The sequence below is a fragment of the Portunus trituberculatus genome, chromosome 50 (assembly GCF_017591435.1).
Source record: "Portunus trituberculatus isolate SZX2019 chromosome 50, ASM1759143v1, whole genome shotgun sequence".
NCBI classification, from domain to species: Eukaryota; Metazoa; Arthropoda; class Malacostraca; order Decapoda; family Portunidae; genus Portunus; species Portunus trituberculatus.
The window spans coordinates 7827444-7842443 of record NC_059304.1 but is presented as its reverse complement, the minus strand read 5'-3'; the positions used below and the strand labels follow the sequence as shown (position 1 = coordinate 7842443).

At 46.6% G+C, this 15000-nt stretch overlaps 2 protein-coding genes across 5 annotated transcripts in view; both read left to right on the top strand.

Annotated features, from left to right (window-relative positions):
• LOC123499503 overlaps window positions 1-7568 on the top strand; it is a 24363-nt gene extending 16795 nt beyond the window's left edge. Inside the window, exons 2-3 of one of the 3 annotated variants that reach the window (XM_045247556.1) lie at window positions 1913-2093; window positions 6516-7568. In XM_045247556.1, the coding sequence (XP_045103491.1) occupies window positions 6517-7404 (888 nt within the window). In that variant the 5' untranslated portion in view covers window positions 1913-2093; window position 6516 and the 3' untranslated portion in view covers window positions 7405-7568. Of the gene's footprint in view, window positions 1-1912; window positions 2130-6515 lie in introns of all 3 variants that reach the window. The other 2 variants (XM_045247555.1, XM_045247554.1) reach the window with 2 other exon arrangements.
• The window catches only part of LOC123499502, a 134073-nt gene that overhangs the window by 79442 nt on the left and 39631 nt on the right, over window positions 1-15000 (top strand). The gene's annotated exons all lie outside the window — the stretch shown is intronic.

The window sequence follows — 15000 nt, the reverse complement described above, 5'->3', positions numbered from 1 at the left end:
TGTGGTCGCCCGTGTGCCTCTTGCAGCCAGCCAGTCTTCTGCCTCGTGTTTAATTGAAGTGGATGCTTTTATCTTTTCCTCGCCTCTGTCTATCTGTCTGAGTGTCTGTCTGTCTGTTTGTTTTGTGTGTGTTTTTTTTTTTGTCTGCCTGATTGTCTGTTTTTCTTCTCTCTCTCTCTCTCTCTCTCTCTCTCTCTCTCTCTCTCTCTCTCTCTCTCTCTCTCTCTCTCTCTCTCTCTCTCTCTCTCTCTCTCTCTCTCTCTCTCTCTCTCTCTCTCTCTCTCTCTCTCTCTCTCTTCCCTTTAATACTTTGACATCCTTATCTATAAACTTACACGCATTTGTCTATCTTTGTCTTTTACGAGTCTTTTCTTTGGATCTTTTCTATGAATCTGGACTTTTCTGCAACTCTGTGTCTCCTTGGCTGGCTGGCTGGCTGTCTGGCTGGCTGGCTGGCTGGCTGGCAGTGTGTGTGTCTGGATGGGTGGCTGGATGGCTAACTGCCTGTCTGTGTTTCTCTTGCCTTTTTGTCTGTCTTGTTTCTTTATATGTCTGTTTATCTGTTTATCTCTCTCTGGTTGGCTGGCTGGCTGGCTGAAATAACCATGCTCGTCTCGGGTCTGTGTGTATGTATGTATGTGTGTATGTATGTATGTATGTGTTTACCTGTCTAATTGGCTGGTCGTCTGTCTGTATGTAGCTGTCAGATTCCGTGATCCGTTAAAATGAATGACTTGTTCTATATAAGGCGATTTTGTGGAATACATTGAGTCTCTTTCCTTCTCTTTGTCTGTCTTTCTGTCTTTGTGACTTAATAGACTTATCTGTCTGTCTGTCTGTCTCTGTCTGTCTATCCATATGTTTTCTCTCTCTCTCTCTCTCTCTCTCTCTCTCTCTCTCTCTCTCTCTCTCTCTCTCTCTCTCTCTCTCTCTCTCTCTCTCTCTCTCTCTCTCTCTCTCTCTCTCTCTCTCTCTCTCTCTCTCTCTCTCTCTCTCTCTCTCTCTCTCTCTCTCTCTCTCTCTCTCTCTCTCTCTCTCTCTCTCTCTCTCTCTCTCTCTCTCTCTCTCTCTCTCTCTCTCTCTCTCTCTCTCTCTCTCTCTCTCTCTCTCTCTCTCTCTCTCTCTCTCTCTCTCTCTCTCTCTCTCTCTCACACACACACATACACATGAAGCAACTAAAGTGTGGAAGTAATATATTTCTAGATGATAAGTAGATTAGACCAAACCCTAGCGGTGTGCTTATTACTGGTCAGTGTGTGTATTTGTGAGTGCTACGGCCACTGTGTTTTATTATTATTATTATTATTATTATTATTATTATTATTATTATTATTATTATTATTATTATTATTATTATTATTATTATTATCATTATTATTATTATTATTATTATTATTATTATTATTATTATTATTATTATTATTATTATTATTATTATTATTGTTATCATCATGGTCATCTTTATCATAAGTGTTAGCTGCGTATAGATGTCATTACTTTCTGTTGCCTCCATAAAACTCAATGCTAAGGTTGACATTAGCACTGCAGGCTTTCCGTGTTATAGTCCTTAGGTAATGAGGATGTACCACAGTGACTTTGGTCTTGTGAAAAAAAGGATGATAGTGTAGCCATACATGTGATAGCAGTGTGCTTATTTCCTTAACCCAGTATTGTGATGCACATCTTAAAGCCATTTCCGTTTGGTGTGCTTGTGTGGCTGTTTATGTCCTAGTGGGAGGAGGAGGGTGGCTTGTGGCATTAGGGGCTGGCGTTCTCAGCCACCTCCACACCCCTTGGACCCCTGAGCGTGAAGGGGAAGCAATACCTAGCCCAGCCTTCCTCTTCCACCACCACCACCACCGCCGCAGCCACCACCACATCCCAGTATTAAAGGCGACGTCAACTTTTACAGACGAGGGAGGAGTAGCATAGCGGGAGGTCCTGTCTCTTTTTGGCGTGTCCTGCTGCAAGATCACCAAGCGGCTGGACAGACACACGTACAGACACACCCACCTGCTAGTACCTCGGGCCGCCGCCACCACCTCCATCACCTCCACCCCCTCACACTCACACGCGCCGAGACACCTGCCCAGGTCTCGCCTTCGTCTCTTGGGTGGTGGCTTCCTGTGGTAATGGTGATGCCTTGGTTCTCTTGGTGATGACGCACTTGATTGCTCCTCTACATTATCACCCTCTTCTTCCTCCTCCTCGTATACCTCCATCTTCGCCTACACCTCCTCTCTCCTCCGCCCTGTCTTCCTCCTTCTTCTGCTTCGTATTGTCAGTCTCCTTCTTATTGCTATCGCTCTTCCTCCTCCTCCTCCTCCTCCTCCTCCTCCTCCTCCTCCTCCTCCTCCTCCTCCTCCTCCTCCTCCTCTTCCTCCTCCTCCTTTATTGTCACTCGTCTTCCTATGTACTGTCATCTTCCTCCGCTTCACTATCATTCATCTCTTGTTTTTGTTCTTCCTCCTCCTCCTCCTCCTCCTCCTCCTCCTCCTCCTCCTCCTCCTCCTCCTCCTCCTCCTCCTCCTCCTCCTCCTCCTCCTCCTCCTGTTTGGTAATAACACGCTGAGCTTCATCGTTTTCTATTATTATTATCCCTTCTGCATATCCCTCTGTATCCTACTCTATTTCCCTGGTTATCCCTCATCCTCCTCCTCCTCCTCCTCCTCTCTTCTTCCTTGTTATCGTGTCCGTTGCTTTGCCTTCCCTTTCACTGTATCCTCTTTGTTTTCTGAGAGGACTTGTACCCTTCCGTGTCTTCACTGTCCTCCTCTTCCGCAATTGATAGCCCTCCTCTCCCAGAATTAGCACGCTATCCTCCCCCGTTTCTCTCTCTCTCTCTCTCTCTCTCTCTCTCTCTCTCTCTCTCTCTCTCTCTCTCTCTCTCTCTCTTTCCTTTCTTTTTACATTTGCTACATCTTTACCATGTCTTTTCTTTTTTTTTTTTTTAGTGTTTTGCTCCTTCCCTCCTTTCTTCGTCTTTCGCTTGTCCATTTGTCTTTTTATCTCTCACTTTTATCCCTTCCTCTTTTTCCTTCAGTTTCTAGATACACTGTCCATCTTCTCCATGTCCTTCCCTCTCCTATAATCCTTTAAATACGCCAACCTTTATTCTCATTCCTCTCCTTTTACTCCTCAGTTTCTCCATGTAATCCTCTCCATTCCCCCTTTCCATTCCCCTCAATCTCTGGATCTATTGGCCTTCATTCTCATTCCTATCCTCTCCCTTCAGTCTTCATCTATTCCTGCCCATTCCTCTCCTTTCCTCTCCCTTCTCTATTGACCCTCGCCTCAAGCATGTGTCCTCTGCCTGACCGCTCTCCCCCTAAGCCTGAACCTAAGCCCAGTGCCTCGCCCCGGGGGAAGGAAAGGTAGTCTTCTCGTCTTCTCTCTCCATGTCTCTTTCCTTCGCATGACTAAGGGAGTTCCAGTTTACCATCATCGCCTCCCTTAGCTGCTTGTTCTATACTCTATCAATCGTTGCTCTGAGGATCGGCTCCATATTCTCTCTCTCTCTCTCTCTCTCTCTCTCTCTCTCTCTCTCTCTCTCTCTCTCTCTCTGTCATTCTTTCATTCTAAATATTCCATTGCAATATTTGTATTCTATTTTTGGCATTTTAAGCTTCTCTCCTCTATCGCTCGGGCAAATATTGTCTAGTATGAAGAGTTATTATATTTCCTCCCAGCCCATTAGGGAGTTATTGTTAAGGAAACCGTGTGTGTTTGCCTCATGTAAATCTGTGTGTGTGTGTGTGTGTGTGTGTGTGTGTGTGTGTGTGTGTGTGTGTGTGTGTGTGTGTGTGTATTGGAGGAATATTATGCCTACTATGTATGTATATCCTCCGTATCTTTCCTCCACTCTCTTTCCTCCTTCCCTCCCTCCCTCCCTCTGTCTTTGGCCTTTTTCCCTCCCCCTCCCTCCACCCCCCACCCCACGACTCAACACTTCCTCCATCATCTCTCTCGTTCCTTCGTCTGTAAAGTAGTTCAGTCTTCAAACAGTCTCCCTTATTCAGATTCAGGTAAGGACTCAAAGATTTCAAATACAGCATACCAACAAACAAACAAACACTCCTACCACCAGTCCCATCCTGCCCTTCCGTCCCTCAAACACCTCATCCCGCTCTCTCCATCTTTCCCTTCCCTCTTTCCCTTCGTCTCCTAATCTTCCGTCCTCTTCTTATTTTCTTTCTTTTCCTCCTTTCTTTCGTCACCTCATTTTTTTCTTCCCCTTTTCTATTTGTTTCTTTCCTTCTTATCTTTTATCATTTCTACGTACTCCTCTCTTCCTTTTTTTGCCTTTTCTCCTTTCCATCATCATCTCATCTTCTTTACCTCTGTTCATCCTCTTCATTCCTCACCACTTCACTTCCTTCCTTAATTTATTCTATTATACTTTCATTCGTCACTTTATCCTTTTTTTTCCCTCCTACCATCCGTTTCCTCACTCATTATTATTTTTTTCCGTATGTCTCTCCTTCTTCTTTCTCTTTTTCCTTTCTTATATTTTCTCGCTGTGATTTTCCTGTCATCCTAGCTTATAAATAATTTTTTCCTTTTTTTTTTTTTTTGCTACATCTTTCCTGGCTTCCTTCCTTCCTCCATTCCTCCATCACTCTCTCTCCTTCCCTCTTGATCAGTTGTCTTTCCCTCTTCCTCTCTTTCCTTCCTTCCATCCTTCCTTCCATCCTTCTCTCTTTGGCTTTTCTTCACTTCAGCCTCGCCGCCTGTAAACACTTTTATGTTTACACCAAGTATACTTTCTGATTTAACACACACACACACACACACACACACACACACACACACACACACACACGGGGACTAAGTAATGTAGTTGCTCTCGTTTTGGTTCTTTCCGTTTCCTCTTACAAAACTGTTCTTACTTCTCTCTAAATGTTAAACTAAACGGTGTATTTATTTTTATACGTGGTATTTCTTGTCTCCACCTAAATTATATCACTTAAATTCTCTTTCTCCTCTAATTTTCCTCTTTAATCTCTCTCTCTCTCTCTCTCTCTCTCTCTCTCTCTCTCTCTCTCTCTCTCTCTCTCTCTCTCTCTCTCTCTCTCTCTCTCTCTCTCTCTCTCTCTCTCTCTCTCTCTCTCTCTCTCTCTCTCTCTCTCTCTCTCTCTCTCTCTCTCTCTCTCTCTCTCTCTCTCTCTCTCTCTCTCTCTTTTTCTTTCTTATTCAACGCCCCTTTCAATTTCTCCTTTTCCTTCCTGCCTGTCTCTCCTCCCCATTCCCTGTTTCCTCTCATTCTTGACTCCTTTGTACCCATTTCTCTCTTTTTTTTTCTCTCTTTCTCTTTTCTGTTCTGCGTTCTGTTTTCCATCTCGTTCCTCTTATCATTCAGCCATTGAATTTTTCTCTTCCTCATTCAGTCTTCACCAGTTCCACTTTCTCTTTTATTTTTTCTTTCGTGTTCTCTCTTCTTTCCCTTTCCTCTGCTCATTCACACTTTTTTTCCTTCTCCGTCACTGCCCCTTCTCTTTCCTTCTCCTCTCACCCGTCTTCCCTACGTTTCTCATGCTCTCCTCTCCTCCCCACCACCGACCACTCCCACTCCGGCCCGTCCTCAGGTTCTCATTAGCACGGGTCTGGCGCCGGCTAAGTGGTGCCCGACCATAAAGGAGTGACGGCAGACGAGCACGAGGAGACGAGCCGTGGCAGGGGAGAAGGGTGGTGGCAGAGGAAGGAAACGGGAGAGGGTGGTATTGGAGGAAGGAACGTTGGTGCTGTGTGTGTTTGTTTGATCTGCTGCAGTCTCTGACGAGATAGCCAGACGTTACCCTACGGAACGAGCTCAGAGCTCGTGTGTGTGTGTGTGTGTGTGTGTGTAATTCACCTTGGTCGCCTGCTGGTCACCCAGCCAGTCTTCCCCATTACGGAGCGAGCTCAGAGCTCATAGACCGATCTTCGGGTAGGACTGAGACCACATCACACACAACACACCGAGGCCACAACCCCTCGAGTTACATCCCGTACCTATTTACTGCTAGGTGAACAGGGGCCACACATTAAGAAGCTTGCCCATTTGCCTCGCCGCTTCCGGGACTCGAACCCGGCCCTCTCGATTGTGAATCGACCGTGCTAACCACTACACTACGCGGTGTGTGTGTGTGTGTGTGTGTGTGTGTGTGTGTGTGTGTGTGTGTGTGTGTGTGTGTGTACAGCATGGCGTGATGTATTGAAGTGCTGCTGAATGTTTTGCCGTTTATATTTGACCTTTTTCTCTCTCCAAAAACTGGCCAGACTAACCATGTCTGACAGCTGCCTGCAACTTTTATAACACGAGTGTTAAAAGCAAGGACTCCTGAGGGCCACGAGGGGCGGGAAGGGGGGGAAAGCCACTCATATGACTCATAAGATACTCACTCATTGTGGCCTCACCCAGTGTTTGTGTTTATGAATACATGTATATTCCGTTTTGTGAGTGTTATGATGTCACCAATTGTTACAATTGTTACTTCTATGTTGTGTTTAGTTACTAACGTGTTGTCATGTCGCAGGATGGTGAAGATGCAGGCGGTGCAGTCGGCGCTGGCCATCAGGAGGCAGCGGTCCAGGCGAGAAGATGCACGGCGGGCCAAGGAGCGGAGGGCCAGTGGGGCGTCGCTGTCCACGCCGCGGCCCTCCGTGGTCACGTTGGACGGCCGAGTGTACTTCAATGAGGAGCGGGAGAACAAGCGGCTGCTGGGGCAGGTGACCATGTTTCACGTGGGCTCCGTGTTCATCGTGATTGGCCTCATGCTCACCATCACGTCCCTGGTGCCCGGCTACGTCAAAAGCACCACACCGGAGAGACGCAACGACTTGCTGGGCACCGGCTGTTTTTGTGTGTTCCTGGGCGGCGTGCTCACCACCATCAGCCGCTTCGTCTCCAACAACGAGGAGGAGGAGCTCAATAAGTACATCAAGGGCCGCCTCTCCCGCTCCAAGTCTGGCCATCGGCTGGTGCGGGACGCAGAGAGTGGACTGCCCACACCCACCCGCGAGCGGCGCAATAAACCTAATCAAAACGGTGTGGCCGTCCACTCTCCAGCCAAGACCGCTCACAGTGGCCCGAAGACACCCACCAAGAAGATCGAGACAAGAAACTCAACCTCCTCAATGAGCAGTGAGCCTGAGGCCACCAGCAGCTCGTCACCACCCGAGGAAGAGTCGGTCATGAATCCCTCGGCCTCCATGGAGCCTGTGCTCTCCCGCATCCTGGAAGAGGACGAGAACGACGGAGAGGCAACAACTGAGCCCATCGACTCCACGCCGGAGTCATCTCTGACGCCCACGTCTCCCTTGGAAACCCAAGGCCTGCTGGAGCGTCACCACTCCGCACCAAGAAAGGGTTCAAAGTCGTCCTCCAAAAGCTCCAGCAAAAGCTCCCGCCATTCCGGAGTCTAGAAGACGAACGACAAGAACCGTGAAGTCCCCGCCTCGGGTGCCCCGCGTCTGAATCCTGCGGCCCAGAGGAGTTGTCGGCTTGAGGAGGAAGTCGTCATCCTTACACAGTGGTGGCTGGGTGGCGCCTCTCAGAACATGGTCGCCGTCAATAAATTTCTACTACGTATTCCCTTTCCCTCTTCCTGAATGTCCCGCGTGCCTGGGCACACATCTGACGGCGGCCCTCACTCTGACTTGCCGCGGCGCTCGCCTGTCCGCACACCGCGGCTGCTGCTGATTGATTGGCTGAGAGAGAGAGAGAGAGAGTGTGTGTGTGTGTGTGTGTACACGTAAGGACAAACACACATCAGGCTTTTTCTCTTGTCCTGCGCCGCCCTGCTCGGTGTGAGCACGGGACTGTGTCGCTCACAGCCACCACTACCACCACCACCACCACCACCGCCGCCGCCGCCACCGTCGCCACCTTTGCCTGTCCCCGGGAAGGTAGAAGAGTGCTGTACCATAAAATCTTCCAAAATACCCTGACTTCCTAACGTCCTCGAAAAGATGTTTGTTTTCATACAGAAATCTTAAGAAATAATATTCACGTAACGTTGCGAGCACCAAGTAATTGCAAACCTCCGCTAAACAGTTTGTTATTAAAATTCTTGTCCCATCTTATGAAACTGCAAGTCAATTTATAAGCAAACGAGGGAAATCTTGGCGGGAATCTCCCGAGGGTGGCGGGACTGAGCCAGCGGGCGAGATTTACGTGGCATGGTGCAAGGCGTGTGGTGCGTGGTGCCAAGGGTGTAGTGCCGCGTCGGGTGAGCGTCAGAGTGTGGGACGGGTGAGTGCCGCGGCCGTCTGTCGGGTCATCAAAGGTCAGGTGGGATTGCCTTGCCACGCCCGTCCTCCTCCTTCTCCTCCTCCTCATCCTCATCCTCTTCCTCCTCCTCCTTTTCCGGGATCGCCGACGGCCAGCCACCTTCAGGAGAATAAGAAACAATGGATCGTGAAGCAGAAAAGACTTAACATTGAGTTTTTGTGTTATTTGTCCTGCGAAGAGCGAAGAGCATGTCAGCAGGACGCTTAGTGGAAGACACCACACTTTTTCTACTCTCCTCCCACACAGCCTTTGAACGTAGCTTGCACCTGCCCTCCAGCCTGTCTGTCTGTCTGTCTGTTTGTCTGTCCGCTGTACTCTCTCTGTCCTCTTTTTTTTTTTCTTTCTTTCTTTCCTTCTCTTGCAATCTCAGTTGCCTTGTCTATTTATTGGTGTATGATTCTTCTTCTTCTTTTTCTTTTTCTTTTTTTCTTCTTCTTCTTCTTCTTCTTCTTCTTCTTCCTTCCTCTTTATTTTTGTTGTCTTTTATCTATATTTTTTAATTCTGTTGCTCTTGTTTTTGACTACTACTACTACTACTACTACTACTGCTACTACTGCTACTACTGCTGCTACTGCTACTGCTGCTGCTACTGCTGCTGCTACTGCTGCTGCTGCTACTGCTACTACTGCTACTGCTACTGCTGCTACTGCTGCTGCTGCTGCTACTGCTACTGCTACTGCTGCTGCTGCTGCTGCTGCTGCTGCTGCCACTGCCACTGCTGCTACTGCTGCTGCTGCTGCTGCTGCTGCTGCTGCTGCTGCTGCTGCTGCTGCTGCTGCTACTGCTGCTGCTGCTGCTGCTGCTGCTGCTGCTGCTGCTGCTGCTGCTGCTGCTGCTGCTGCTGCTGCTGCTGCTGCTACTGCTGCTGCTGCTACTGCTACTGCTACTGCTGCTTTCCTTCTTCTTCTTCTTCTTCCTTCCTCCTCCTCCTCCTCCTCCTCCTCCTCCTCCTCCTCCTCCTCCTCCTCCTCCTCCTCCTCCTCCTCCTCCTTCCTGAATTACTCATAATCAAAACAAGGTCATGACGTCACTAGTGCCCCTCTCTCCCTTCACCCCTCTTTCTCTATTTAGGTTCGTTTTACAAGATTGTTTTCCCCCACACCACCCCTCTGTGCCACAGCCTCGTCATCCCGGACCCTGCCTTCACCAAACAGTCCTCCTCCCTCCAGATTGCTCCCACTTCTGACTGTCCCTCACGGCCCAGGAAACACGTGACCTTTCTTTTCACACCTGCAGTGGTTCCGGGGTCGAGGCTCCCTTACAAAGCTCTTCTGACCTTGACAATTGCTACCTGAACGTAATTTCTTTGATAACGCTCTACAAGCTTTAAGTTATTTTATACAAAGTTAAGTCTCTGCCCGCTCAAAGCAGAATTATTTTTATATCAAAGTTCATTGCTGTACACATAATGTATTCTGCATTTAGCCGCCATAATATTAGTTTATATATTTTACTAAGAGCGCGAGCTAGACGAGAGACTAGTCTAGTTCTAGGTCACTGTTTATATCTATACCGCAGACAGTTTTTGTAAACGATCTTTCTTCTCGACCAATCCGAAATTCAGTGCCAATGTTATGACCTTAGCCAGCGGCGGCGCTGCCTCTCCTGCAAGAGGCGAGGGAGTCACTGGCTGTGTTTTCATGTGTCGCAGTTTTGTGTCTTTATGATAGTTTATATCTCGCACACGTGTGTGACGGACATAGGCCTTCGCAGAGTATTTTTATATGGAAGTAGTTCATTGTTTATCGTTTGGTGGGAATTCGTCATAAAGTGATAAATAATGGAAACGTAATTGATAGTGTGAATTATTTATGATGCGACGAAGGCGACAAAGCTCCACGACAAAGAATAGCTCTCATAGTGACTTTTTTATAACGTGAGGAAAATATTACAAATCTTAGGGACTAGTTGAGCTCGTGACTAGCGTACTACTGATCGTAATAGTACTTGTGGGTGAGCCTGGTGAGCCTCGCCGCGACCAGGAGGCGGTGACCCGGTGAGTCGCGCCTCGCCAGCCTCATAATAACTCCCTAATGGCAAGAAAGCGAGGCAGAGATAAAAATATTTCAATAGTATTAATTCTGTCACTTTGTACAGGATATTTCGTCACCGCAAGGTGACGTTTAAGCGTCATTTATTATGCTGCGAAAGGAAAATTATAGCCACTCTAGTGAGTCTTTTCGCAGCTGTTACTCAACAGACTTCTCAAGCTTCATGCTTTTTCTCACGCTTCGTTACGGTCCCACTGTTGGCCTGAAGGTAGTGTGATAAAGGTCGTAGACAGCATAAACAAAATATCTTACACTACTTTTTAAACTTTATAATTTGGGACTGATGAGAAGACAGTGTCATTTCTACTGTCACTGTGAAGCGTTCCCTCTGAGGCGATGCAGCAACACTGACGCTGCTGTACCGGAAATCTGTACCGCGCCAGCGCACTTTTACTTTTCTGTAGACACCTTTGGGCGTTCCATCTCCCCTCTTCGACAGGCACACACACCCTCAAGTCCTCCCTCGTACACCGTCATTTGTCCAACATGGGCAGTGTAACGCCTTGTTCTGTTCCCTGTAACACCCGCCTCTCCCCTCCAAGCATCTCGCGGTGACCTGGTCTGCTGTGTATAACTTGTACATAGATATACATACATACGTCATTCTCCGACTATGGGAAGAGGCGAAGGTTGGGCTGACTCGCTGCGAGGAAGGGAGGTAAGGGCGTTTGGTGTTACTTGGTCCTTGTGGTGTGTTGTGTGTGTCCCGCAGCAGTGACAGCCCAGCCCCTTCCTCTCCCCGTGCCGGGCCTTCAAGTACATTAATTCCGCATTGCCTTCTGGTTCCCGTTTATCCGCGTTTCTTGTCTCTCTCCACTCCAGACCTCCACATCCTCCTCTTACCGTGGAATATACATAATATAAATATACATAATATAAATAAAGAAATAATTACTATATTTATGTAGCTCCTAGGAACCCAGATTATCAAGTCACTCTCTTACATAACAGCCACTACGTACTACCGCCGACCTTGACCTCTGTCGCTTTGTCACACACTTACGTACTCGATGGTGATGAAAACCGCCGCTCTTACAACTGCATAACTGCCTCAGCCCGCGGACAACAAACATTCAAGCTTTTATTTTGTGTATTTCTCCCTCCACCCCTCTTCCGCGGGCCCCACAAATCCTGCCTCCGCGCGCCTCCGCCCCTCTTACTCTGACCACAGTTGCTGTCTATCTCTTACCGTATCTCGCCTGGCCAGCCATGTCCTGTCCTGTCGCCCGTCTCACGCCATAGCTATCAAGAGCAGTGTCAATTAAAAATAAATAAAAAAATAAATAGATAAATATATATATATATATATATATATATATATATATATATATATATATATATATATATATATATATATATATATATAAAGACAAGGGACTAACCCCCCCATCTCTTCACCCCCGTCCCCTCCCTTCTTGTCACGTTTGTTTGACACGAATCACCTCGTTTATACTTTAATTCCTTCTGTGATAATGATTGACATGCAGTGGCGTGACTCCAGGCCATGGGATGTAGTGATTGGAGTCCGCTCGTCAGTCTGTCTGTCTGTCTGTCTGTCTCTCCGTTTGTCCGTAAATCTGTCTTGCATTATACTGAAAGAAACTTGTTGTTTCAGTCAGTTTTGAAAATGAAGAGAAAATATGAATCATCATAATTCGCAAGACATCTCTTCATAACACGACGTTGCCACACATAAAAAATATCCTTTATAAAACAGTTTGATTTATAATGTTTACAGAGGGTGAATAAAAACAAACCACAAACCCGAGTAAAGCCATGGGAGTAAGTTTTAAAAGTTTTATTTTCGGATAAAAAAAAGTTAGTGTTTGTAGGGCTACAGATTTATGGGGGAACATCCGCGTGCCCGCCCGCCCCATCACCCTCCTCTCAGGCGAGCAAGCGGTGCGCCCTCACCTGTGTCCACCTGTCTCTCCTTAGCGTTCAGCGGGGTTATCCTGTACACCAAAGAATCTCATTTTAGTGTTGTTTTTAAGCCTACCGTTTGATGTTAAGATTTCTATATCTTTTGTATCGAATCTATTTGAATAAACATATGTAACCTGCACCTTGTCTGGTTTTCTTTGTGTGTGTGTGTGTGTGTGTGTGTGTGTGTGTGTGTGTGTGTGTGTGTGTGTGTGTGTGTGTGTGTGTGTGTAGTGAAGTGTATCATTTTACTTTTTCTCTTATTCTTTTCATTGGTGAAATTCATGTTTCATTTTTCCCTTTACAGTATCTTTCTATTACGTGAACGGAGTTTCCAGTAATACTCTTAGTGTATTACTACTACTACGAGTACTCCTACTACTACTACTACTACTACTACTACTACTACTACTACTACTACTATCATATCTACTTTCATCTGTATTACAAATTAATTGTCTGGGAGCTAAACAACTACTCTTACTTCGGCTACCAATGGATTACTGACTGTGAAAGAGCGATGTGCACACAAAGACAAAACAAAGAACTTGGTAGAAAGAAATTGCGGAAGAAAAGCGTACCGTCGTTTTCTCTTAACATTGTCACAGGAAGAAAAAGTTAAAACCAACATAAAAAAAGATAGAAATATATATGAAATGTTTCCATGGACCTGCTTAGTATTCAAACTGTTCCATCTCCACGAAAATATTTGGAAAGCAACGCGCAGCTCCCCCTTGCCTTCCCTCTTCCCTTCCCCGAGACTTAGCAGTACATGCACGGGTAACTCAGGCATTTCTTTTAGCACACGAGAGGAAGGGATGACTGCGATATTTCTCTCGTACACAAAGAACTGGTGTTGATCTAGCAGGGCATGAAATGAAGACGTGAGCATTAGTATTTTTCCGGCAGCAGGGAGTGAGCGAAGAGATAATTGATTTTTGTTAATATGCCAGGCGTAAAAATACATGCAATAGGATGAAGCTAGAGTAAGAAATAAGGTTGCTTGTTAGGAGACAACCGTAAGTTAGTTATTTGAGAGGACAGTGGGGGAGTTTTACGTCCTGCAGTGGGTCAGCGACAGGCACACGTAAGCTGCTCAGTGGAGAATGGCTAATAGCGAGCACTGGCTATGGTATTTGTGTGTCTGTATATTGCCTCGGGATTATTAAAGAGAGAGAGAGAGAGAGAGAGAGAGAGAGAGAGAGAGAGAGAGATGACAAAAGAAATTCTTCCTCAATAGTCAGTCGTATTTTACTTAGATACCTCGAGGCCAAAAAAAAAAGAAATGCACTCTCGCCTTCTCCTCCTTCTCCTCCTCCTTCTCCTTCTCCTTCTCCTTCTCCTTCTTCTCCTTTTCCTCCTCCTCCTCCTCCTCCTCCTCCTCCTCCTCCTCCTCCTCCTCCTCCTCCTCCTCCTCCTCCTCCTCCTCCTCCTCCTCCTCCTTTTCCTCCTCCATCCTTAAGAAAAGACAAAGAACTCTAAAGGAGCGTAGAAATCAAATCCAGACAATCACGCAGAAGGGACACAGTGACCGCGCCTCACCAGGAAATCCACTTACTGGGCACAATTGTGTCTGAAGCTCGGAAATGTTAATCAGGAAAACAGATAGAAAGACAACCTGATAAATATGTTAATAAGCATATACGTCTAAGAGAGAGAGAGAGAGAGAGAGAGAGAGAGAGAGAGAGAGAGAGAGAGAGAGAGAGAGAGAGAGAGAGATTAATATTCATAACCTTTTTTTTTATATACCATTGTCACTGCTATTCATCTTTCCTCCTCCTGTCCTTCCTTCCTCCTTTCCTCCTCCTGTCCATCCTTCCTGTCCTTTTCCTTCCTTTCTTATTTCTCACTTCGCCTTTCTTCATTCACTCCTTGTCTTTGTCCTTTCTTCATATTCATAGCTTTTCCTTTTCTCTTTCTTTCTCTCCTTTCTTTATTTATTTCTTACTTCTCACTTTGCTTCCTTTCTCCCCTCCATTTCTCCTTTGCTCCTTTGCCTCCTTTTCTGTTTTTCCTTCGATCCCATTTCTCTTCTCACTTTGGTTTCCTCTTTCCTTCCTTTCATTTCTCCTATTCCTCCTTAGCTTCCTTCCTTTCTTTTGTTTTCGTCCTCTCCTTCACTTCCATTCTTCCATCTATCGTCTTTTTGTTGTTTTTCTTCTTAAATTCTCTCCTTCCATCCCTACTTGTCTTCCTCCTTCCTTCTCCTCCTCCCCCTCGTTCTGCTTCTATGCCTCCTTGCTTTCCTCCTTCCCTTATTGTCCTCCTACTTCCCTCTTCACCTTTATGCCTTCCTTCCTGCCTCATGCCCACTTCCTATCCTTTACTCTTTCTATCTCCCCTTGTCTTCTTTCTTTACTTCTCTCTCATTCATCATTTACTCCGGTTATTCTGTCCGTCCTTGTTTTTCTACTTTTGCTCTCTTTCTTCTACTTCATTCCTATCCCTCCTTTCCTCCGTCTTCCCTCCTTGTCTCCCTTCCTCCCGCCGCCCTTCAGTCTCGAGGCGGGAACCAGAGGGGAGGCGTGATGAGGCCCTTGAGACCAGTTCCTGGGATAAAAATTCACTTCAGAGGGAGGAAATGTTATATTGAGCAGGTGGAAGCGAGTCTGTCCAGTCCATTGTCTTAGGAAAAGATCATTGTGTCCCGGTGCTGGTGGTTCATTGGTCCGGTACAGGTAGTTGTGTCCCAGTGATGGTGGTTCATTGGTCCGGTACAGGTAGTTGTGTCCCAGTGCTGGTGGTTCATTGGT